Raw genomic sequence first — 26,040 nt, forward strand, 5'->3', positions numbered from 1 at the left:
ATTTGCAGGCTGTACTGGTGACTCTTCTTATATCAGTGTAGTCAAGTGAGTGGCAGGTTGCCTGTAGAGTTTCCCTGGATGCTACTGTGGTGGCGAACTGTCCTTGTGGTGACAGAAGGTGTGGCAGTATCTATATTACACCACCTTGGCTCCTGTTCTAGCTTTCTGTGGCTATAGACTGAACCCCTGGTACTGTGTGGGTCTCAGCTCACCTTGGAGCCTACTGGGCTCTGTGTGCTTCCCTCCAGGCCTTAGACTCGGCCCCAGTGCCACAAGGGTCTTGACTCACCTTGGCAGCTGCTGGGCTGTGTGCACTTCCCTCTGGGCCTTAGACTGGGTCCTGTTGCCGCAAGGGTCTGGTCTTGGTTCACCTTGGTGGCTGCTCTTGGGTGTCTATATCTAACCAAACTTTGAAAGTCTGAGTCCTTCCCTTCCCTGAAGTTCTCCAGCATGTTCCGAGAGCTGTGTATGGCCTTTGGTTCCCCTTGGGAACAGGGAGGCCTCTGTCCCATCCTTAATCATTTATTAAGAGTAGTTGAGATCTGGGATGTCATCAAGATGGCAGAATAGATGATTCCCAGCATCTCACCCTCCCACAAATAACCAATTTACAATTACTAAACAGCAAAGACTGCCAAGTTGGAACTACTGGAGCTAGGGGAGGAGGAGGAAAGACCCATGGAGTTCGTGAAGGTATGAGAGGCAATGGTGAGAGGGTGTAGGAATGGCACCTATTGTTCTGAGCCAGCCCAGTGTAGAGGCGTGAACTAGCTATTGCACACAGATTGAAGCTGTAGGGGGGAAAAAAGCCACAGCAGCACCCTTCAGGTAAAAATGCTTGGAGTCTATAGGGGAAAAGAGGGCTTCGGAGTGCACCATACCAGCCCATGGGCCATAAATTCCACTGGGTCCACATAGGAGCAGAGCTGCCCAGAGGCCAGTGAGTTATTGTGAAGGATGGATACATGGCCTGCCCCAGGGGAAGTGGTTTCAGTGTGGGGGAAGGCTGACTTGCCAGGAGAACATTGGGCGAGGCGTGGTCAGCTGGTCTCAGTGGAAATCAGTCAGGGCAATAGAACTGCAGAGGTCTCAATCTGCCGGAAAGACTTCATCCTGGGCTGAAGTTTTCACACAGCCGAGACCTGAAAGTGGTTAAGGATCCTCACAAAAGCCTTCCCCAGAGAATCAGCAGCAAATAGCAGTCTCCTCAAATGCCTATGCATTAGTGTAAAGATACAAAGATAAAGAAAGAACAGAGAGATATGTCGCCACCAAATGAAACAAACAAAGCATAAGGAGTGGATGCAGAAGAACAGCAGATCTATGAAATGTCTAACAGAGAATTCAGAATAACCCTTTTAAGGATGTTCAGGGAGCCACAAGAAAATGCAGATAGAAGATTAAATGATATCCGGAAAATAATTCAGGAGCAGAATGAGAAATCTGACAAAGAATAAAATCAGTTAAAAAACCAAATAGAAAAAAAATCTAGAATAAAGAATATATTATCTGAATTGAAAAACTCAACAGAAAGCTCCAACAGCAGACTTACTCAAACAGAGGAAAGAATCAGTGAGCTCAAAGATAAAACACATGAAATTATCCAATCAGAGGAGCAAAAACAAAAAAAGAATAAGAAAAAAATGAAACAGAAATAGAGCAAATATGGGACTCCCTCAAGCAAAATAACCTCCGCATAATTGGCATACCTGAAGAAGAGGAAAAAGGAAGAGATGTAGAAAGCATGTTTGAGAAATAATGCCTGCAAATTTCCCAAGTATGGAGAAACATGACAGCATCCAGGTACAGGAAGCTCAGAGGTTGCCAGTCAAGTTCAATCCAAGGAGAAACACCCCAAGGCACATCATAATCAAATTATCAAAAACTAAAGACAAAGAGAGAATACTGAAAGCAGCAAGAGAAAAGTAATACATAACATTCAAGAGAGCCCCAATACGTCTGTCAGCAGATTTCTCAGGCCAGAAGAAAATGGGATGATATATTCAGAATGCCGAAGGAAAAAGACTTACAAGAATTCTGTATCTGGCAAATCTAACCTTCAAATATGAAGGAAAAATGAAGTCTTTCTCAGATACACAAAAGCTAGATAATTTAACCAACACTAGATCTACCTTATAAGAAATGCTAACAAGAGTTCTTCAGTCTGACAGAAGATGATGCTAGGGAGCAGCAAGAAAACATTTGAAGGTCTATAACTCATTAGTAAAGTAAGTTCACAGACAAACTCAGTAATTCAATGTCATAAGGGTGGTGAATAAACCATTTATATCCTTGGTAGGAGGACTAAAGGACAAGCCTAACAATACATTAACATATACAACAACTATATAAGAGAAAGGCAATATTAAAAGATGTATCTCAAAATAAAAATTGTCAAAAGTGTGCGTGTGTGGGGGGGGGATGACACCAAAGTGTAGAGTTGGCTTTGATTTTTTTCTCTTTTCTTAGATATCAAAGTTAAGTTGTTATTAGTCTAAAATAATTTGTTATAACTATAACATCTTTTTTGTAAACCTCATGGTAACCATAACACAAAAACTTAGAATAGACATACTTAAAATAAGTAGTGAGAAAGCAAAATGTAAAGTTAGAGAAAACCACTTGACCACAAAGGAAGAAAGTAAGACTGGAAAAAAGGATCCACAAAACAACCAGAAAAAAAAATAGCAAAGTGGCAGTAATAAGTCCCTATATATCAATAATAACCTTAAATGTGAATGGATTAAATACCCCAATTAAAAGACACAGAGTAGCTGAATGGATTAAAAACAAGAACCAACAATATGCTGCCTACAAGAAACTCATTTAACCAATAGACACACACTGGCTGAAAGTGAAGGGATGGAAAAAATATTTCATGCAAATGGGAACCCCCAAAAGCTGGCATAGCTATACTTAAATCAGATAAAATAAACATAAAGCCAAGGAAAGTAAAAAAAAGATAAGGCAGGTCATTATATAATGATAAAGGGATCAATCCAACAAGAGGATATAACAATTCTAAATATATACATACCCAACTCCAGAGCACCTGGTTATATAAGCAGTTACTATTGGACCTAATGGGAGAGATTGACTCCAACACAATAATAGTTGGGGACTTTAATACCCCACTCTCAGCAAAGGATAGATCATCCAACACAGAAAATTAACATAGGAAACATCAGAATTAATCTGTACTATAGGCTGAGTTGACCTAATGGACATTTATAAAACATTTCATCCAACAGCTGTAGAATATACATTCTCCTCAGCAGCACATGGAACATTCTTTAGAATAGACCATATGTTAGGACACAAAGCAAGTATCAACAAATTTTTAAAAATTGAAATCATATCAACTACCTTTTCCTACCATGATGGAATAAAACTAGAAATCAACAACAAAAGGGACACTAGAAATTGTACGAATACATGGAAATTAAACAATATGCTCCTAAACAATGAATGGGTCAAAGAAAAAAAATTAAGAAGGAAATTAAAAATTTTCTGGAGAAAATTAATATTAAACACAGCATACCAGAACCTAGGGGATACAGTAAAAGCAGTTCTAAGAGGGAAGAGGGAAGTTTATAGCAATAAATGCCTACATCAAAAAAGAAGAAAGACTCCAAATAAACAACCTAATGTTACACCTCAAGGAGCTGGAAAAACAAGAAAAAACCAAACCCAAAATCAGTAGAAGGAGAGAAATAACAAAGATCAGAGCAGGAATAAATGAATTAGAAATTTTAAAAAATACAAAAGATCAATGAAACAAACAGGTGGTTTTTCAAAACAATAAATAAAATTGATAAACCTTTAGCTAGACTAATGAAGAAAAAAGATTCAAATAAAATCAGAAATGAAAAAATGGACATTACAACTGATACCACAGAAATACAAAGGATCATAAGAGACTACTACAAACAACTATATGCAAACAAACTGGAAAACCTAGAAGAAGTGGATAAATTCCTGGACAACTTACCAAAGGTGAATCATGAACTACAAAACCTAAACAGACCAATAACGAGTAATGAGATTGAAGCAGTAATAACAAGTCTTCCAACAACAACAACAACAAAAAAAAAACCCAGGACCAGATGGCTTTACTGCTGAATTCTATCAAGCATTCAAAGAAGAACTAATACCAATTCTTCTCAAACTCTTTCAGAAAATTGAAGAGGACGGAATACTTCCAAACTCATTCTACAAAGTCAGCATTACCCTTATACCAAAAACCAGAAAAAGACACAACAACAATAAAAGAAAACTACAGACCAATATCCCTAATGAACTCAGATGCAAATATCCTCAACAAAATGCTAGCAAACAGAATCTAGCAACACATTAAAAAGATCATACACCACGATCAAGTGGGATTCATACCAGGGATTCAAGGATGGTTCAACATACACAAATCTATAAACATGATATATCACATCAACAGAATGAAGGATAAAAAACATATGAATCATTTCAATAGATGCAGGAAAAGCATTTAATAAAATTCAACATTGCTTCATGATAAAAACACTCAACAAATTAGGTATAGAAGGAATGTGCCTCAACACAATAAAGGCCATATACTATAAACCCACAGCTGATATCATACTGAGTGGACAAAGATTGGAGGCTTTTCCTCTAAGATCTGGAACAAGACAAGGATGCATGCCCACTTTTTCCATTCTTATTCAACATAGTACTAAAAGTTCTAGCCTCTACATTAAGTCAAAAGAAAGCTATAAAACGCATTCAAATCAGAAAGGAGGAAGTCAGACTATCCCTGTTTGCAGATGACATGATCCTATACATAGAAAACCTTAAAGACTCCACCAAAAAATTACTTGAACTAATAAATGAATTCAGTAAAGTGGCAACAAAACCAACACACAAAAATCAGTAGCCTTCCTATATGCCAGCAACAAAAGAGCCAAAGAAGAAATCAAGAATATAATCCTACTTACAATAGCTACCAAAAAATGAAATACCTAGGAGTAAATTTAACAAAGGAGATGAAAGACCTCTACAAAGAAAGCTATAAAACATTGGTGAAAAAAATTGAAGAGGACACAAATAAATGGAAAGATATTCCATGTTCATGGATCAGAAGAATTAACATCATCAAAATGTCTATATTGCCCAAAGCAATCTATGCATTCAACACAGCCCCTAGCAAAATATCAATGACATTCTTCACAGAAATAGAAAAAAATTCTTGCGATTTGTATGAAACCACAAAAGACCCCGTATAGCAAAAGCAATCTTGGACAAAAAGAACAAAGCTGGAGGCATCACACTTCTTGATTTCAAAATATACTATAAAGCTATAGTAACCAAAACAGCGTGGTACTGGCATAAAAACAGACAAATTGAACTATGAAATACAATAGAGAGCCCTGAAATAAACCCACGCACTTACAGCCAACTGATTTTTTGAGAAGGGTGCCAAAAATATACACTGGGGAAAGGACAGCCTCTTCAACAAATGGTGCTGGGAAAACTGGATATCTACATGCAGAAGACTGAAACTAGACCCCTATCTCTCACTTCACACAAAAATCAACTTGAAATGGATCAAAGACCTGAATTTAAGACCCAAAACTATGAAACTACTAGAAGAAAACATAGAGGAAATGCTACACAAAATGGGAGTGGGCAGCGGTTTTTTGAGCGAGACCACAAAGGCACAGGCAACTAAAGCAAAAATACATAAATGGGATTGCATCAAACTAAAAAGCTTCTGCACAGCAAGGGATGCTGTCAACAAAGTAAAGAGACAACCTACAGAACAAGAGAAAGTATTTGTCAACTACACATCAGATGGGCTAATATCCAGAGTATATAAGTAACTTAAATGACTCAACAGCAAAAAAAACCCAAATTAAACCCAATTTAAAAATGGGCAAAGAACCTGAACAGACATTTCTCAAAAGAAGACATACAAATGGCCAACAGGCACATGCGAAAATCCTCAGCACCACTAATTATCAGAGAAATACAAATTAAAACCACAATGAGAAATCATCTCACTCCAGTTAGAATGGCTATTATCAACAAGACAAAAAAGTAACAAATGCTGGTGAGGATGCAGAGAAGTGGGAACTCTTGTATATTGTTGGTGGGAATGTAAATTGGTACAGTCATTGTGGAAAACAGCATGGAGGTTCCTCAGAGAACTAAAAATAGATCTATCTTATGACCCAGCCATCCCACTAGTAGGAATATATCTAAAGGAAATGAAATCAGTGTATCAAAAAGACATCTGCACTCCAATATTCATTGCAGCACTATTCACAATAGCCAAGAGATGGAATCAGCCTAAATGCCCATCAACAGAAGAATGGACAACAAAACTGTGGTATATATGCACAATGGAATACTACTCAGCTATTAAAAATATATCCTATCATTTGCAGCAACCTGGTTGGAACTGGAAACCACCATGTTAAGTGAAGTCAGGCATGGAAAGACAAATGCTGCATCATATCACTCATATGTGGAATCTATTTTTTTTGTGTGTGTGTGACCGGTAAGGGAATCGCAACCCTTGGCTTGGTGACGTCTGCACCGCACTCAGCCAGTGAGCGCACTGGCCATCCCTATATAGGATCTGAACCAGCAGCGGGAGCGCCTGCTGCACTCCCACCGCCGCACTCTCCTGAGTGAGTGGGGTCGGCCCATTCATGTGGAATCTAAATAAACAAAGAAAGAAAGAGAAAAAAGTAGTTCTCATAGAACTAGAGAGTAGAATAATGATTACCGTATGCAAGGGGGGTGGGAGGAGGAGGAAAAGTGGTGGACGAATAGGTACGAAATTGTGCTATCTATCCTAAGTGAATCATTGTGCAGTATATGTATGTATGGAAACAACACACTATATCCCACAAATATGTACACGTAAATCTTAAAAATAAAAATAAATAAAAGCAGCTGATTTCAGGGTAGAAAGGGTTGGTGGGATCAGGCATGGAGTGAGAGGGCAGCTCGATGCCAGTAAACAAGTCTTTACATTTATTTATGTTTCAAACAATATGGCAGCTACTCAGGACTCAACCAAATAACTTGTAATGTTTTCAGGTTGCCCAGAGTTCTGTATCAGACAGCAAGGTCTTCATTACTAACACAGTCTCTTTCAACTTTGGGGATGCCTGGATTCTACAGCCACAGCCACATTACTGTCTGTTCACGCCCGAACTTGGGTTTTACTAGCACAGTAACAACTTTCTGTTTTTAAGATGTCCACTTTAATCTGGCACATATGATGCCCGTTTTCAAGACAGTATATCTTTAGTTTTTGCTTAGTTTTTTTTTTTTTAAGAAATGATTTGTGTTTATTTTCTATTTTATTTTACAGTTGGTTAGTAGAATATTACTAACAATCATTGTCATTATAGAAAACATAAGCAATTTTTTTCACATTTGTACATGAAAAATCTTCCATTTTTTTTCTTTAAGACTTCATTTAAAAAATTTTTTAAATTTTATTTTATTTCATCAGTATTCAATGTGGTTGATTATTGTGGCTCATTACTGAAACCTTCCTCCCCCTCTCTCTCCCCCATCCTTCCCAACAACATCATATATGTTCGCTTGTCATAACAACTTCAAGGAATTGTGATTGTTGTGTCTTCTTCCCTCCCACCCCCCAGTTTATTTGTGTATTTATTTATTTATTTTTAGCTCCCACAAATAAGTGAGAGCATGTGATATTTCTCTTTCTGTGCCTGACTCGTTTCACTTAATATAATTTTCTCTAGGTCTATCCATGTTGTTGCAAATGGCAGTATTTCATTCTTTTTTATAGCAGAGTAGTATTCCATTATGTAGATATACCACATTTTCTGTATCCACTCATCTGATGATGGACATTTGGGCCAGTTCAAACTCTTAGCTATTGTAAATAGTGCTGCAGTGAACATTGGAGAATAGGTATACCTTCGAGTTGATGATTTCCATTCCTCTGGGTATATTCCCAGCAGTGGGATAGCTGGGTCATATGGTAGATCTTTCTGAAATTGTTTGAGGAACCTCCATACCATTTTCCATAGAGGCTGCACCATTTTTGCAGTCCCACCAACAGTGTATGAGAGTTCCTTTTTCTCTGTAACCTCAGCAGCATTTATGAGTCATCCTAACTGGGGTGAGATGGTATCTCAGTGTGCTTTTGATTTGCATTTCCCAAATGCTGAGTGATGTTGAGCATTTTTTCATGTGTCTCTCGGCCATTTGTATATCTTCCTATGAGAAATGCCTATTTAGCTCCTTTGCCCATTTTTTAATTGGGTTACTCATTTTTTTCTTGTAAAGTTGTTTCAGTTCCTTGTATATTCTGGATATTAATCCTTTGTCAGATGTATATTTTGCAAATATTTTCTCCCATTATGTTGGTTGTCTTTTAACTCTGTTAATTGTCTCTTTTGCTGTGCAGAAGCTTTTTAGTTTGATAGAATCCCATTTGTTTATGTTTCCTTTGGTTGCCCATGCTTTTGGGGTCATATTCATGAAGTCTGTGCCCAGTCCCACTTCCTGGAGTGTTTTCCTATGCTTTCTTTAAGAAGTTTTATTGTTTCAGGTTGTATATTTAATTCTTTACTCCATTTTGAGTTGACTTTAGTATATGGTGAGAGGTATGCGTCTAGTTTCATTCTCCTGCATATGGATATCCAGTTCTTCCAGCACCATTTGCTGAAGAGGCATTCTCTTCCCCAGTGTATAGATTTGGTGCCTTTGTCAAAGATCATATGGCTGTAGGTGTGTGGGTTGATTTCTGGATTCTCTATTCTATTCCACTGATCAGTGTGTCTGTTTTTATGCCAGTACCATGCTGTTTTGGTTATTATAGCTTTGTAGTATAGTTTAAAATCAGTCAGTGTTATGCCTCCAGCGTTATTTATTTATTTATTTTTGCTCAGAATTGCTTTGGCTATGCGTGGTCTTTTGTTATTTCATATAAATGTCTGGATAGTTTTTTCCATTTCTGAGAAAAATGTCATTGGAATTTTGATGGGGATTGCATTGAATTTGTAGATCAATTTGAGTAGCATGGACATTTTCATAATGTTGATTCTTCCAATCCAAGAGCATGGGATATCTTTCCATCTTCTTGTGTCCTCTTTAATTTCTCTCAACAGTGGTTTGTAGTTCTCATTATAGAGATTTTTCACATCCTTGGTTAGCTCAATTCCTAAGTATTTAATTTTTTTGGTGGCTATTATAAATGGGCTAGCTTTCTTGATTTCTCTTTCTGCATGTTCAGTATTGGAGAATAGAAATGCTACTGATTTTTGTGTGTTGATTTTGTATCGTGCAACTTTGCTGAAATCTTTATCAACTCCAAGAGGTTTTTTGTAGAGAATTTAGGCTGTTCGATATATAGGATCATGTCATCTGCAAACAGGGACAATTTGACTTTATCTTTTCCAATCTGGATGCCCTTTATTTCCTTGTCTTCTCTGATTGCTCTAGCTAGTACTTCCAACACTGTTTTGAATAGGAGTGATGAAAGTGGGCATCCTTGTCTATTTCCTGTTCTTAAGGGAAAAGCTGCAGCTTTTCCCCATCCAGGATGACATTGGCAGTGGGTTTATCATATATGGCTTTAATTATGTTGAGATACTTTCCATCTATACCTAACTTGTAGACAGTCTTTTTCATGAACAAGTGTTGAATTTTGTCAAATGCTTTTTCAGAATCTATAGAGATGATCATATGGTCCTTGTGTTTGATTTTATTGATATGGTGTATCACATTTATTGATTTGCATATGTTGAACCAACCTCGTATCCCTGGGTTGAATCCCACTTGATCATGGTGTATAATTTTGCATATGTGTTGCTATATTCTGTTAGCTAGTATTTTATTGAGGATTTTTGCATCTGTGTTCATCAAGGATATTGGCCTGTAGTTTTCTTTTTTTCTTGTATCTTTACCTGATTTTGTTATCAGGGTGATGTTTGCTTCATAGAATGAGTTTGGGAGAATTGCCTCTGTTTCAATCTTTTGGGATAGTTTGTAGAGAATTGGTGTCAATTCCTCTTTGAATGTTTGCTAGAATTCTGCTGTGAACCCATCTGGTCCTGGGCTTTTCTTTGTTGGGAGCCTTCTGATAACAGCTTCAATCTCTTTTATTGTTATTGGTCTTTTCAAATTTTCTACATCATCTTGGCTCAGTTTTGGCAGTTTGTGTGTGTCCAGAAATTTATCCATTTCCTCCAGATTTTCAAATTTGTTGGCATATAGTTGTTTATAGTAGTCACTAATGATTTCTTGTATTTCTGCGATGTCAGTTGAAGTATCACCTTTTTCATTCCTAATTTTTGTTATTTGGGTCTTCTCTCTTATTTTTTTACTTAGCTGTGCTAAAGGTTTGTCAATTTTATTTATCTTTTCAAAAAACCAACTTTTTGATTCATTGATCTTTTGTATTGTTTTTGGGGTTTCAATTTCTTTAAGTTCTGCTCTGATCTTAATGATTTCTTTCCATCTGCTAACTTTGGGTTTGGATTGTTCTTGTTTTTTTAGTTCTTTAAGGTGACGTATTGGGTTGTTCACTTGCCATCTTTCCATTCTTCTGAAGTAATCATTTAATGCAATAACTTTCCCCCTTAGTACTGCTTTTGCAGTATCCCACAGGTTTTGGTATGATGTAGCATTGTTTTCATTAGTTTCAATACATTTTTTGATTTCTAGTTTGATTTCTTCTTGGACCCATATGGCATTAAGTATAGTGCTGTTTAATTTCCATGTGTTTGTATAGTTTCCAGAATTTTGTTTGTTACTGATTTCTAATTTTAATCCATTATGATGTGAAAAAATACATGGGATAATTCCAAGTTTTTTGAATTTGTTGAGACTTGATTTGTGACCTAACATGTGATCAGTCCTGGAGAATGATCCATATGCTGATGAGAAGAATGAATATTTTGAGGTTGTTGGATGGAATGTTCTGTAGATATCTGCCAGGTCGAATTGGTCTAGAGTGTTGTTTATATCTTGTGTTTCTCTGCTGATTCTTTGCCAAGATATGTTCAATATTGATAGTGGCGTGTTCAGGTCCCCTGCTATTATGGTATTAGTGTCTGTCTCCTTCTTTAGATCTAATAGAATTTGCTTTATAAATCTGGCTGCTCCAACATTTGGTGCATATATATATTTATGATTGTTATGTCTTCTTGATGGATGAATCCTTTTATCATTATGTAGTGGCCGTCTTTATTTCTTTTTACTGTTTTTAGTTTAAAGTCTATTTTATCAGATATAAGAATAACTACTCCAGCTTGTTTTTCATTTCTATTAGCATGATATATCTTTTTCCATCCTTTCACTCTTAGTTTATGTGTGTCTTTATATGTGAGGTGGGTCTCTTGAAGGCAGCATATAGTTAGGTCCAACTTTTTAATCCAGTCAGTCAGTCTGTGTCTTTTGAGTGGGGAATTTAATCCTTTTACATTAAGAGTTGTTATTGAAAAGTGTTGATTTACTCCTAGCATTTTATTGATTTTTATTTGGATGTCTTAAGTGTCTTTTGTTCCTTTCTTTCTGATTTACTGTTTGTCTTCTGTATTTGTTGATTTCTTGGGTTGTAGGTAAATTTTTTTTTCTCTTCATTGTTGGCATTTTGATTTTACTAGTGGGTTTTGATTTTTTTCTTGGGTTTTTATGGCAGTGGTAGTTATTTTTCAGGTACCAAACCTAGTACTCCCTCAAGAATTTCTTGTAAGGGTGGTTGTGTGGTAGCGAACTCCCACAGTTTTTATTTGTCTGAGAAATATACTATTTGCCCTTCATTTTGGAAGGATAGCCTTGCCCGGTAAAGTATTCTTGGCTGGCAATCTTTGTCTTTTAGTATTTTGAATATATCATCCCATTCGTTTCTGGTCTTTAGGTTTTGTGAGGAAAAGTCTGATGTTAGTCTGATTGGGGCTCCCTGATAGGTGACTTGACGCTTCTCTCTTGCAGCTTTTAAGTTTCTCTCTTTGTCTTTGAGTTTTGCCAATTTGACTGTAACATGTCTTGGAGAAGACCTTTTTGGGTTGAATACAGTTGGGGATCTTTGAGCTTCCTGAATCTGAAGATCTGTGTCTTTTCCTATACATAGGAAGTTTTCTGCCACTATTTTGTTGAATATGTTTTCAATGCAATCTCATTTTTCTTCCCCTTCTGGAATACCCATGACTCAGATATTTGAGCACTTAAGGTTATCTGATATCTCTCTTAGATTTTCTAAAGTGTTTTAAATTCTTTTTTCTTTCTTTCTTTTTTTTTTTTTTTGTTTGCCTGTGTTATTTCATACAGCCCATCTTCAAGGTCAGAATTTCTCTCTTCTGCTTCTGCAAGCCTGCTGGTTAAACTCTCTGCTGTGTTTTTTATTTCATTGAATGACTTCTTCAGCTCAGCAAGCTCTGCTACATTCTTTTTCGGGGTATTGATTTCCTTGGACATTTCTTCTTTCAGGTCCTGTATACTTTTCCTCATTTCATCATGTTGTCTAGCTGAGTTTTCTTGTATCTCATTTAGTCTCCTTAGAATTATCATTCGAAATTCCTTGTCAGACATTTCAAGGGCTCCTTGTTCTATAGCATCTAGAGCTTGAGAGTTATTACCATTTGGTGTTGTACTTTCTTGATTTTTCATATTTCTGGTATCTTTTCTTTGGTGTTTAGTCATTGTGGCAAGGGATTTCATGGTCCACTGGTTTGACACTATTGTCTGGCTAGGATCCTGCTGGGGCTGCCAATTTGACACAGCTGCCTGAGTGCCTGTGGGTGGAAGGTACGAGCCTCTCTGGTTGGTGCCCACTCACCCAGGCTGGGGATGAGGCCCAGCAGTGCACCTACCTGCTCGGTTGTGCTCGTGCCTTGGGACACCTGGTCACGTGGGTCTCTGACCTCTCTGGGGGGGTGCCTCTCCTGCTTAGTTTTAACATAGAAGTTAGAGGAGTTTTCCAGGGCAGTGGGGCTGATCTCAAAAATGTATCTTGCATTCTTCGGGTCAGTTTCTCATTTCCCAGTAGGTCATCTTTGCCAGCATTATAGATCCAATATGGGGCAGTAAAAGCCTGGATGCTAGTCAGTGCCTCATCTGTAGTTTCCCACAAGGATTTGTCTCAGGGAAAGCTCACCAAGAGGGCTAAACATAGGCTAAATTAGAGCAGCCAGGATCTACTGCTAAAAACCTCTGAACCCTTTTTTTTTTTTCTGAATGGATCTAAGGTTGGCTTGATAGAACATAGGAGGGGCTGAGCTCCAAGACATTCCAGCTGTTGCCATTCTTCCTAAGGATCTTTACACACCCTTTTGCTCATCTTGCAACCAAACCAGCCAAAGTTCTGAGGACTTGCCTGGTTTCTGCCGATACTGGTCACGAATTTCCCTCTTTTTGCCCTGAGTATAGATGCTCATTCAACTATTGTCTGAAAAAGGGTTGGGAAGTGCCACCCCCCTCCCCCAACAATTCTTAGCACTAATTGTTACAATGGGATGGGGGGTGCTGAGACTCACCACCAACTTGGTGAGGAAGTCCCCTGCCTACGTGAGAGGAACAAATAGGAGACTCTTCGGGCAGCTGTCTTTAAACTGACTTCCTGGTATTTGGTGTGCAATAACTTCTCCAGTCCCTCATTAACAGGCAGTAAAGTGGGGGACCATTTATTGCACAGATGACCATGCAATTTGGTCAACATAGTCACTACTGATTCCCCTGGACTTTCCTTAAATTCCCTTAGCTGTCCCATATATTAGTTTTTCTATCACAGCTGTAACAAATTACTATGAATTTAGTGGCTTAAAACAACAGAAGTTTTATTATTTTACATTTCTGTAGTTCAGAAGTCTGAAATGGTTCTAACTGGGCTAAAATCAGTCAAGATACTAGCAGGACTGCATTCATTCCTCAAGTCTCTAGGGAGAAATCCATTTCTTTGCCCTTTGCAGCATCTCATATTCCTTAACTTGAGGCCTTCTTCCTCCACATTTAAAGCCAGCAACGGTGGGTCTAGTTCCTCTCAGATTGGATCACTCTGACCCCTGTTCTGCCTTGTTCTTCTGTTTATAAAGATTCTTGTGGTTACATTTGCCCCACCTGGATAATCCAGCATAATCTCTCTGTCTTAATATCAGCTGATTAGCAACATTAACTCCATCTACAATCTTAATTCCCATTTGCCATGTAATATATTTACAAGTTCCAGGGATTAGAATATGTATATCTTCGGAGGCACAATTATTCTTCCTACCAGGCATCTATAGGCCTTCATCCTTCCTTTTCCAGAAAGCCACATCTCTGTGAGTAGCCCATCCTATCACCAAAACTTCCAAGAACTGTGAAGGGTCTGAGATTTTACTCTATTTCAAGCTAGCAAGTTAGCCTGCCATGGTTACATGGATAATGGTAGAAGACATGAGACTCCTGCGTCAGAGACAAAGGACTTTAGCCCTTATGGCAGTGGTGGTAGTCAGAGTATTATGGTATTTATGCTGCTTCCGCAAGCCTCAGTTTTTACAGGAATGCAAGGAGGGTCAGATGATACCTGCACATGCAGTGGGTTCCAGTATAGGAGAAGAGCCCCAAGCTTATGGACCCTGAATCTTTCATAATGGTTGTCTGCCTGACTTTTGTCCTGGAGGAAGAAATTATCCTTAGTACAATTTCTAGTATAACCTACCCTTATCTCTGGAAGGAAATTCTATCTTCCAAGGCTATTTGCTATATAAACATCTGAAAAGATAGGTTGGAGAAAAGGCAGGCAGTTTGTCTGCTTGCAAGATGTGCAGAAATGTGAGAGACCTGTGGAGAATCATCTCCCAACAGTCTCTCAAATCCCTTTAAATATATAGCAGATCTATCAGATTCCCCTCCCTCCCATTTTTCCCCTTGCTATTTTTTGGTTGAAGAAACTGGGCTATTTGGCCTGCACTATGTCCCATATTTTGCATTTTGCTAATTGTATTCTCATGGTGTTATCTAATATGTTCCTATTTTAATGTGAACTGATAAGTCTAGAGGACTAATCAATTCAGATTGATTTTTTTGGCAAGAATACTTCATAGGTGGTGTTGAACTCTTGCTAATTCATCGCTCCAGGAGGTACGTAATATTTGGCTATCTCTGTATACTCAGGGATTTTCAACCTGATCTATAGATTATTAAATTTCTTCAGTCTTTTGCTCAATGGTTTTAGCAGCCACTGATGATCATTACTTTTATTAGCATTTATCAGCTAGAATATTTCTGTAAATAATAAATTTCCATCATCCACTATTTGTTTACCCTGAAATGAAGTACTTAGAGGAAGAATAATATCTCATTGCTGTTATATAAAACACTTCAATGGCAATCTATTACTGAAAGAATTCATTCTATATCCATGATCACACTCTAGCACACTTACTTGGATTTTTTCTCATAATTACCTCCCTGACATATTACATAGTCTCTCTTTTTTATAGAGCTATTTGCTCTTTCCTTAATTCACCATGTATTTTCCTGCTTTCATACTATTCTCCTTGTCTTTTCTGGAAAATATTTCCCCTACATATCTTCCTCACACTTACTTTTTTCCAAGATTCAATTTAAACTGCACCGACCTTATGGAATGTAAACCTACACCCCCATTTGGGGCCCACAGTGCACTCTGAGTATAATTCTAACATGCCCTTTTGTTTTTTATGAGGGGGTTTTTTGTGTGTGTGTTTTTGAAATTGAGCTGTATTTGAAATACACCGAATTACTCAGATCTTTAATGTATAGTTTGATGAGTTTTGACAGGTATATATATATATGTCCATGTAGCCATCACTCAAATTAAAATATAGAAATATCCCTTTTGACCAGTCAATACCCTCCCCTTGAGGCAACCATTGTTAAGATTTTTAATCCGTATAGGTTAAAAATACCTGACTGCCCTTGGAAGTGGATCATTCCCCAGTCAATCTTCAAGATGAATGTAGCCCCAGCCAACCCCTTAATTGCAGCCTTGTGAGAGACCCTGAGTGAGAGAACCCATCTAAGCCACACCTGGATTCCTGACCCACAGAAACTGAGACAATAGATATTGTCTTAACTCACTAAGTTTTGGGGTAATTTGCTATACATCGAATAGATAACTAACACAGATTTTGATACTGGGAATAGGGCAGCCTGAAGACGTAGGAGTGTCCTTCAAACTGAGAAGTGAGTGGAGGCTGGAAGAATTTTAAGGAGAATGTTAGAGAACAAACTGTTGGTAGAAATTTGGACTTTGTGGATGCTGCTGATGAGGGCTCAAAAGGAAGTGAAGAACATGTTTTGGAAACTGGAGGATTCTTGTTATAGAATGACAGAAAACTTAACAGCACTGCCATCTGCTGTTATGTGGAAATGAACTTGATGATCTATCTAATATTTCCAAGCTAAGTGTTGAAAGTGCCTAGCTTCTTCTTTCTTCTTATAGCAAAATGTGAAAGATAAATAAATTGAGAAAAGGACTGTTAAACACAAAGGAGTCAGGACTTGATGGTTTTGAAAAGTATTAGCTTCTCCAGATAGCACATGATGCTAAAACTAAGAAATACTTTCACAGTGTCATGAGGGAAATGTGGTGTAGAGATAAAGCAAAGGATGTGACTGTACAGCCTTTTAAGACTTCGGAAAGATCAGAGGATCAGAGTATTCAGCCACATAAAAGCCACTTCGAAGAGATGAAATATGCCCCACAGATCTTCCCAATCAAACAATAGGGCCTTAAGAGTGTTGTCCTCAGCCCTCAGTGTTCAAGGTAGAAAGGGGCTTATTTTGACGAGATCTATGGGTGCAGCTTTTGTCTAATGGCGTGAACCTAGTAAGATTCACATAAACCCAATAAAATTCTAGAGCAACATATATCAACAGAAACACTACCACTTTGGACTGAAAGAGATACAAACAATACAAAAGGGAAAGAAAATGTTCGACCCCCCAAATTCTTCTGGCAGGAGGCAGACTGAGCAAACTCTTCTGTAGCCTTTCATGAAAAAGGAAGGATGACTCATATGTTGGAGTCAGGAACCCAGAGTGGGGAGCCAAAAGTCGTGAAGAATTATTCCTAGACCTTGAGATCTAGTCAAGGAATTCCTAACATTTACCCAACCAGATAACACTTTATTTTCTTCAGCATTTTAAAAATATCATTCAGCTGTATGTTGGCATCCATTTCTTCTGTTAAGTAGTAAGTGGTTACTTGAATCACTTGTTTTGGCTTTCAGTAGTTTGACTATGAGTATGATGTGTCTAGGTATGGTTTTCTGTGTATTATCCTGCTTGGGGTTTGTCAAACTTCTCGAATCCATGTCTTTCACCAAATTTGGGAAGTTTCTACCCATTATTTTTAAAAATATATTTTCTCCCCTTTTCTTCTGTCCTTCTGGGTCTCAAATTGCATGTTTGTTAGATCTTTTGATTTTGTCTTATCCTTCTGTCTTAATCTGTTTGTGCTACTATAACAAATACCTGAGACTGGGTAATTTGTAAACAATAGAAATTTATTTCTCACAATTCTGGAGGCCAGGAAGCCCAAGATCAAGGTACTGGCAGGTTCAATGTCTGGTGAGGGCTTCTTTCTGCTTCCAAGATGGCACCCTTGTTGCTACATCCTCTAGAAGGGACGAACACTGTGTCCTCACATGGTGGAAGGGATGGAAGGGAAAAAAGGAAGGGACCCTAGCTAGTTCCCTCCAGCCCTTTTATAAGAGCACTAATCTTTTCATGAAAGTGGAACCCTTATCACCTAATCACCTCCCAAAGACGACACCTCTTAATACTGTTGCACTGGGGATTAAGATTCAACATGAATTTTAGAGGGAACACAAACATTCAAACTACAGCATTCCACCCTGGCCCCCCAAATTCATGTTCTTCTCACATACAAAATACATTTGTTCTATCCTGATAGCCCCAAAAGTCTTAACTCATTTCAGCATCAATTCAAAAGTGTAAACTCCAGAGTCTCATCTCAGTATCACCTAAATAAGATATAGGTGAAACTCAAGGTACAGTTCATTCTGAGGCAACTTCCCCTCCAGCTGTGAGCCTGTGAAATCAAACAAGTTATGTGCTTTCACAACATAATTGTGGGACAGGTATAGGATAGACATTCCTATTCCAAAAGGGAGAAATAGGCAAGAAGAAAGGGGTAAGAGGTCCCAGTAAGTCCAAAACCCAACAGAGTGAACAACATTAAATCTTGAGGCTTGAGAATAATCTTCTTTGACTTTCATGTCCTGCCTTCTGGACATACTGGGTCAGAGGTTGGGCCACCAAGGCTCTGAGCAGCTCTGTACCCATGGCTTTGCTGGTCACAGCCCATGTGGTGCTCTCAAGGGTTGCCTTGCTGCTCTCCCAGGCTGGCATTGCATACTAGTGGTTCTACAGGTCTGTGGTCTTGGGGGCAGTTCTTCCCCCACAGCTTCATTAAGTATTGTCCTAGTGGGTACTGTCTGCAATGACTCTAGCCCCATGGCTCTGCTGGGGCATTGCCCCAGATGATACTCTCTGTGGTGGCCCCAACCTTGCAGCTATTCTCTTCCTGGGCCCTGAGGCTCTCCAAGGCATCCTTTGAAATCTAGGTGGAGGTACTCATGCCTCTATAGCTTGTGCACTCTGTGCACCTGCAGGGTTAGCACCATATGGACACCACCTGTATTAGTCCATTTCTGTTGCTTATAACAAAATACCTGGAACTGGATGATCTATAAAGAAAACGAAATTTATTGCATACAGTTTCTGAGGCTGGGAAGTCCAAAGTCCATCTGGTGGTCATGACAGTGACCCAAGGGTCTCACATTGCAAGATGGTGGAAGCAGAGAAAGCAGAGAGAGCAAGAGAGAGAAAGACTCTCCTCTTCCTTTAAAGCCCTCAGAACCATGCCCCTGACCACCATTTTTAGTTTATTCACTACTGCATGGTCTTACAATCCAATCACCTCTTCAAGTCTCCACATTTCAATTACCATAATAGGATTTCCTGCCCTCTTAACAGTCATAGTGAGGGCTAAGTTTCTAATACATGAAACCTGAGGACACAATTCAAGCTTCAATAAGTTTGGGGGGGACATAATTCAATCCACTACACCACCAAACTTACCACTTCTGCCTTCTGGTGCAGCAGCCCAAGCTGCACCTGGGTCTACTTGAGCCAGAGCTGAGGTGGCCAAGGAGTGCTGCAGTGGAATGAGGGGAGCAGAGACTTGAAGTCTCTGCTCGGGGAAGTAAGTGGCTCTGGTAAGCAAGCCCCAATGTCTCACAGGTGCACTGGGCCTCCTCCTTTAAAATTATTCTGCCCTCAAGGCACTGGAATTCTTGGCCTGTGATGGGAGTGGCAGCAGAGGTAATTTCTGAAGTGCTTTCAGGGTCATTCTTCCATTGCTTTGATGAGTAGCATCTGACTTCCTTCTATCTATACTAATCTCCTTATCAAACAGTAGCTTAACCACACCCTTGGTATTCTCTCTCAAACTTTTTTTTTATTTTTCACAATCTGGCCAGGCTGAAAATTTTCTAAATCTTTAAGTTCTGCTTTTCTTTTAATTATAAATTCCATTTTTGATTTGTTTCTTGCTTCTCACGTTTTACCATAAGCAGTCAGGAGAAGCCAAGCAGCTCCTTCAACACTTAGTTTAGATATTTCTTCTGCCAAGTATCCTAGCTCACTGCTCACAGTTCTGACTTCCCCAAGGAATTAGGACACAGACACAATTCAGTTAAGTTCTTTGCCATTTTATAACAAGGATGACCTTTCCTCCAGTTTCTAATACCTTGTTCCTCTTTTCCATCCAAGACTTCTTCAGAATTGCTTTTACTATCTATATTTCTGCCAATATTATGATCATGACCACTTAAGTAATCTAAGAAGTTTCAAGCTTTCCCTATAGTTCTTATCTTCTGAGCCCTCACCAGAATAACTCTTTATGGTCCAGCCTCTGCATATTACCCAGTTCCAATGCCACTTCCACATTTTTAGGCATTTGTTATAGGAATACCCCACTTCTTGGTACCAATTTCTGTTTTAATCCATTAGTTCTGCTATAACAAAATGTCTGAGACTGGGTAATCTATAAACAAAAGAAATTTATTTTTTTTCAGTTCTGGAGGCTTGAAAGTCCAAGATCAAGGTGCCAGCAGGTTCTGATTGACCAAATGTCATACATAATGAATAGCAGAAATTTATAATTAGATGTTTGGATTCTACACTATATTTTATAACAAAGAAAGAGAGAGACCAGAAAGAGACAGAAAGAGAGGGGGAGACAAAGGTACTTCGAAAAGTTTGTGGAAAGATTTGTATTATCTTTCAATTATGTTTTTCCACACATACACAAAAAATGTATATATAGATAAAACTAGGTATTCATGGCATATGGTATATTGTGATGAAAAATCGTTTAAAAGTTTTCTATCTTCTCCCTATTCCCCAGTGCTGATCATGTTGTTATGATTGTGGATTGTGTTGTTATAGGTTTCGGTGTCATTTGAGGATGTGGCTGTGAACTTCAGCAGGGAGGAGTGGCAGCAACTGGACTCTGCCCAGAGACGCCTGTACCAGGATGTGATGCTGGAGAACTACAGTCACCTGCTGTCAGTGGGTAAGCACAGCCATCCTATGAAGCAGTGAGAAGCCTGCTGTGGGTTTAATTGTGTCCCCCAAATAAAATATGTTGAATTCTTAACCCCCCATACTTTAGAATGCGACCTTATTTGGAAATAGAGTCTTTAAAGAAGTAATCAAGCTAAAATGAGGTCATTATGGTGGGCCTTAATCCAGTATAACTGCTGTCCTTATAAAAAGGGGAAATATAGACACAGACACACACACACACACACACACACACACACACACACACACACAGAGGGAAGACAATGTGAATACACACAGGGAGAGGATGGCATGTGACTGGAATGATACGTCTATAAGCCAAGAAACACCTGAGGCCACCAGAAGCTAGGAAAGAGGTATGGAACAGTTTCTTCCATAGCACCTCTAAAGAGAGCATGGCCCTGCTGACACCTTGGTTTTGGATTTCTGGCCTCCAGAACTGTGAGAGAATAAATTTCTGTTGTTTTGAACCCCCGAGTTTGTGGTACTTTGTTACAGCAGCCCTAGGAAATTAATACAGATTTTGATACTGGGAAGTGGAGTACTGCTGATACAAATACCTAGAAAATGTAGAAGTAGCTTTGGACTTGGGTAATAGGTAGAGGCTAGGAATGTTTTGATGTGCTTGATAGAAAAAGCCTATGTTCCCTTGAAGAGACTTTTGTAGAAATGTGAGTGTTGAAGTACTTTTGGTGAGGTCTCAGATGGAAATGAGGAATATGTTATTGAAAACTAGAGGAAAGATGATTCTTGTTAGAAGGTGGCAGAGAACTTAGATGAATTGTATGAGATCTCTTGGGTGAAAAGCTTGTAAGTGACAACTTGAATATTTAGCTGAAGAGATTTCTAAGCAAAATGTTGAAATCACAGCCTGGTTTCTCCTTGCTGCTTATAGTAAAATGTGAGAGGAAAGAGATAAATTGAAGAAGGAATTGTTAGGAAAACAGTACCAGAACCTTAAGATTTGGAAAATTCTCAGACTATCCATATTGCAAAAATTGAGAAAGTATACTCTGGAAAGACACCAAAGGTGTGTCTGGACAACCGATTGCTAAAGAGGTTAGGTCTGTGACTTATAGATCCAGTCAGCCATCTCAGTAGAAACACTGCCAGCTTGGGTGGAAGGGGACAGAGATGGGAGAAAATGAAGAAAGGCTGACAGACTTCTTTCCTACAGGCGGGAAATAGGATAGTAAAGCTATTTGGTTGTGAACATGTTATCCTTCAAGAAAAGGAAAGAATGACTTCAAGGATGGTTCAGAGACCAGTGGGGCTGCAGCTGCCACCACAGGCACTAATGGCACTGGCTGGGGAGATGGGGGACCCACCGCCTCCTCGGTTTCAGAGGGAAGGTCCGTCCCCTTGTTTCAGGGTTGAGGGGCAGAGCCACCACTCAGGACCAAGGGTGTGGTGTTGCCATGCCTGATTTGATGTCATATCTCTTAACAGTTTCATGTGTTCTTGACCTCTTTCGTCAAAGTTCTTTTCGACTTTCCCTCATGGTAGTTGTGGGCTATCAGTTTTGTGCTGGTATTTAGCCTCAGATGGAGTTTATCATTCACTTTGGGCTACATTCTCAAGCAACACAACTCTAGTAACACCCAGGCCTAGTGCTCCAGGGGCTGCTACTGGCCTCACACCATCCACAGGCTGGGCCTCAATAGAAGGACCTGGGTCCCCTACAGCAGCACTGGGGAATGGGTCTTCTGTATGCCACATTTCTGGCACCCTGCTATGGGGCAGAGATTCATCACTGGTCTCTTCTATGTTCACTTGCCATTACTGAGGGAGTCCTTGTTAAGTTTCTTCTCCTCCCCTAACTAATATGCTTAAATTCAGTGGGTGAGTAAATTCAAGCCCCATAACAAGCTGAAAGGTGTCCAAAGGATCTGCACTGTGATTCACCTATGGGGGCCTACTAAAGTCTCCAAACCACATCTCTATCTGCCACCATCACTTCAAGCACCATTAGGTCTGCTGGATCATATGTCCCAAGTGGCAGAGCAGCTTGCACAGTCGCCTGGACCTGTTGTAGAGCCTTCTTCTGTTCTGGGTCCCACTCAAAACTAGCTGCTTTTTGGATCATTCGGTAAATGGGCCAGAGTAGCACATCTAAATGAGGAATCCAAAGAGGCACAGTAGGTAGTGTACCTCTCTTTTGCTTGTAGGAGGGGCCAGATGCAAAAAGGTATCCCTCACCTTAGAAGGGATCCCTTGACATGCCCTACACCCTGGATCTCTAGATATTTCTCTGAGGTGGAAAGCCTTTAAATTTTGTCAGAGTTATTTCCCACCCTCTCATATACAAATGTCTTACCAGTAAGTCTAGAATAGTTGCTACTTCTCACTCACTAGGTCCAATCAGCATAATGTCAGCAACGTAGTGGATCAGCGTGATATCTTGTGGAAGGGAAAGGTGATCAAGATCCCTGTGAACTAAATTGTGACGTAAGGCTGGAGAATTGATAAACCCCTGCTGTAGGACAGTGAAGGTGTATTGCAGCTGAAAGCAAATTGTTTCTGGTGGTTTTTACTAACAGGTATCTCAAAAAGAAAAAAAAAGCATTTGCCATATCAATAGCTTCACAATAGCTTCATACTGGGTAGCAGGGAATGTGTTAATTTGCTCAAGCAATTAAATTACATCTGGAAGAGCAGCTGCAATTGGAGTCACCACTTGGTTAAGTTTATAATAATCAACTGTCATTCTTCAAAATCCATCTATTCTCTGCACAGGCCGAATAGACAAGTTGAATGGGGATGTGGTGGGAATCACGACCATTTCAAGTAGCTCTAATCTCTGCAACCCCTCCAGGAGTGTGGTATTGTTTTTGGTTTACTATTTTCCTAGGTAAAGGCAGTTCTAGTGGCTTCTACTTGGCCTTTCCCACCATAATAGCTCCCACTCCACAGGACAGGGAACCAGTGTGAGGATTCTACCAGCTGCTGAGTATGTCAGTTTCCAGTATGCATTCAGGAACTGGGGAAATAACTACAGGATGGGTTCAGGGGTCCACTGGACCCACTGTGAGATGGACCTGAGCTAAAACTCCATAAATCACTTCATTTCTATAAGCCCCTAGTCTGACTGGTGGATCACGGTGGCATTTTGCGTCTCCTGGAATTAGTGTTGTTCAGAGCCAGTGTCCAGTAATCCCCCAAGTGTCTGATTATTTCCTCATCACCAGTGCAGTGCTATAGTTTAAGTGTCCCCTCCAAAGCTCATCTTGAAACTTAATCCCCAATGTGGCAATGTTGAAGCATGGGGCCTTCAGGAGGTGATGGGATCATGAAGGCTATGCCCTCATGAATGGATTAATCCATCCATGCATTAATGGATTACTGGGTTATGGATGAGTGGGTTATCATGGTAGTGTCACTGGTGGCTTTATAAGGAGAGCAAGTGAGCATGTTAACACCCTCAGCCCTCTCATCATGTGTACCCTGTGCCATCTTGGGACTCTGCAGAGAGTCCTCATCAAGAAGGCCCTCACCAAATGTGCTCTCTTTACCTGGGGCTTCCCAACCTCCAAAACTGTAAGAAATAAACCTCTTTTCTTTATAAATTACCCAGTTTCAGGTCTTCTGTTATAAGCAACAGAAAGCAGACTAATACACACAGTTACCCTAGTAAAAGGACATAGGTCCCTTTGGAGAAGGCTGGGGGAAAGATTAATAGTATAAATTTTTGACAGTGTACTAGGATCTTTCCTCAAAGGGACCTGGTCTCACCTTCATTCAAGGGGTCTGGGTCTGTAAACAGGCTCAAGTCTGGGAATTGATTGAGGGGCGTGATTCTCCTTTTATGATTCAACTTTTGTTCCCTTGTCCTAGAACTCTCCTGCTTATACAAATCAACTTAGAATTTAATAGACTTCCCATCTATTTCTTTTCTAGGGACATCTTGATCGAGTAGCCAATGCGATAGGTCTTTGTGAGTCAGACTATTCTGATTGTTGCTTTGTCTCTGCTGTCCATTGTGGTAACCATGTCCTCCTTGCCTTTGGCAATTAAGTGCCTCTACTTGGCCCCTGCCACCTCAGGATTTGTCTGCCCCATTACATTTAGTTTTCCCTGTTCAGTGGTAGAGTTCCCACTGTAAGGTCTGACCTACAGGCAAGAGTGATCACAGAGTTCTTCAAGGATGCTGGGGCTCCCCTTATAATTTTTTTCCTCACAGTTGTGACAAGTGTGTCCTCTGGACCCTCCCAGAGTGAATAAGCTGGTCTTACATGATAAATCCACTCTAACATTCCAATTTCCCTAAGCCTTCGGATAAACTTTCTCTGTAGCATACTAAGGCAGTTCTCGCATTTCAACTACATTTAGTGTAGGCCACCTTTTGGTCCATTGTTTCAGCCAACAAATCAAACAAACGGCTTTTTCTAACCCCTCAAGCAGCAACATCAAATTCAGAATCTTTGCTTAGTCGGCCCATATCAATCAATTCAGCCTGATCCAACTTTTTGTTCCTTCCCCCATTACCCCACACTCTTGATATCCATTTCCACATATATTCTCCAGATTTATGTCTGTATAAATTGGACAAACCATGCAGTTCTTTTGGAGTACTCACATCCTCATGGGTCATACTTTGTACTTCACCTTTTGGGGCCTGCTTGGACTTGAGTCTCATGATAGGCATAGAGGCAAAGAAGGATGGTGGGCACAGGTGCTTAGGGGTATCACCTATGCCTGGCAAGGCAAGTACCTCAGGGGAAACCATTGAAAGTTCTCAGAAAAAGTAGGGTTCTTCTTCTCAGATAGGGGTAGAAGGGCTGCTCTTACTAGCAAAGAAGACTCATAAGAATTTTGAGGTTTAGGGGCTGGCCGGGTTAGCTCAGCTGGTTAGAGCGAGGTGTTATAACACCAAGGTCAAGGGTTTGGATTCCCATACTGCCCGGCTGCACCCCCACCAAAAAAAAAAAAAGAATTTAGAGGTTCAAGGTCCTCATATTTTCCCGTTCTAATTTTCAGGATCCCATTTCTTCCCAGTCAATGCTCTCACTTTAACAGTAGATACCCTACAAGGTTGTAAATTTAGTGCAATTTAGTAATTAGTGTATAATAGCCACTCGCCGGATTTCTTTCAGAGCAGATGTGGAAATTTTCAGGTCATTTATGTGGCTTTTAAGCTGGGACATTGGAACCCTGAGCTCATCCTTTTCTTTCCCCACTTTGTTCACTGTATTTAGGAAGAACTAGCCAATTATATTATACTTGTTGGTTTGACAAAAATGTTCTAAGATATAAAATCCATGATCACCCAGAACCTTGTCTCTTATAAGTGTTTGATTAGGAGTATCCAATGGTGATGTTTTGCATATCTGTATCACCACATCATGCCATAAACTATATCAATGCTCTCTTTACTACTGGAAATAGTTATTAATGCCTTTAAACCTAATCAAATTAGAGGATTAATTTCAG

General features: G+C 39.5%; 1 protein-coding gene across 1 annotated transcript in view; it reads left to right on the top strand.

The window, feature by feature from the left end:
- Positions 1-26,040, top strand: part of ZNF81 (zinc finger protein 81) — a 94,783-nt gene that overhangs the window by 39,117 nt on the left and 29,626 nt on the right. Inside the window, exon 3 of the mRNA XM_063083710.1 lies at positions 20,473-20,599. Within this exon, the coding sequence (XP_062939780.1) occupies positions 20,473-20,599 (127 nt within the window). The remainder of the gene's footprint in view (positions 1-20,472; positions 20,600-26,040) is intronic.

This window comes from Cynocephalus volans, chromosome X, assembly GCF_027409185.1.
Source record: "Cynocephalus volans isolate mCynVol1 chromosome X, mCynVol1.pri, whole genome shotgun sequence".
Taxonomy (NCBI): domain Eukaryota; kingdom Metazoa; phylum Chordata; class Mammalia; order Dermoptera; family Cynocephalidae; genus Cynocephalus; species Cynocephalus volans.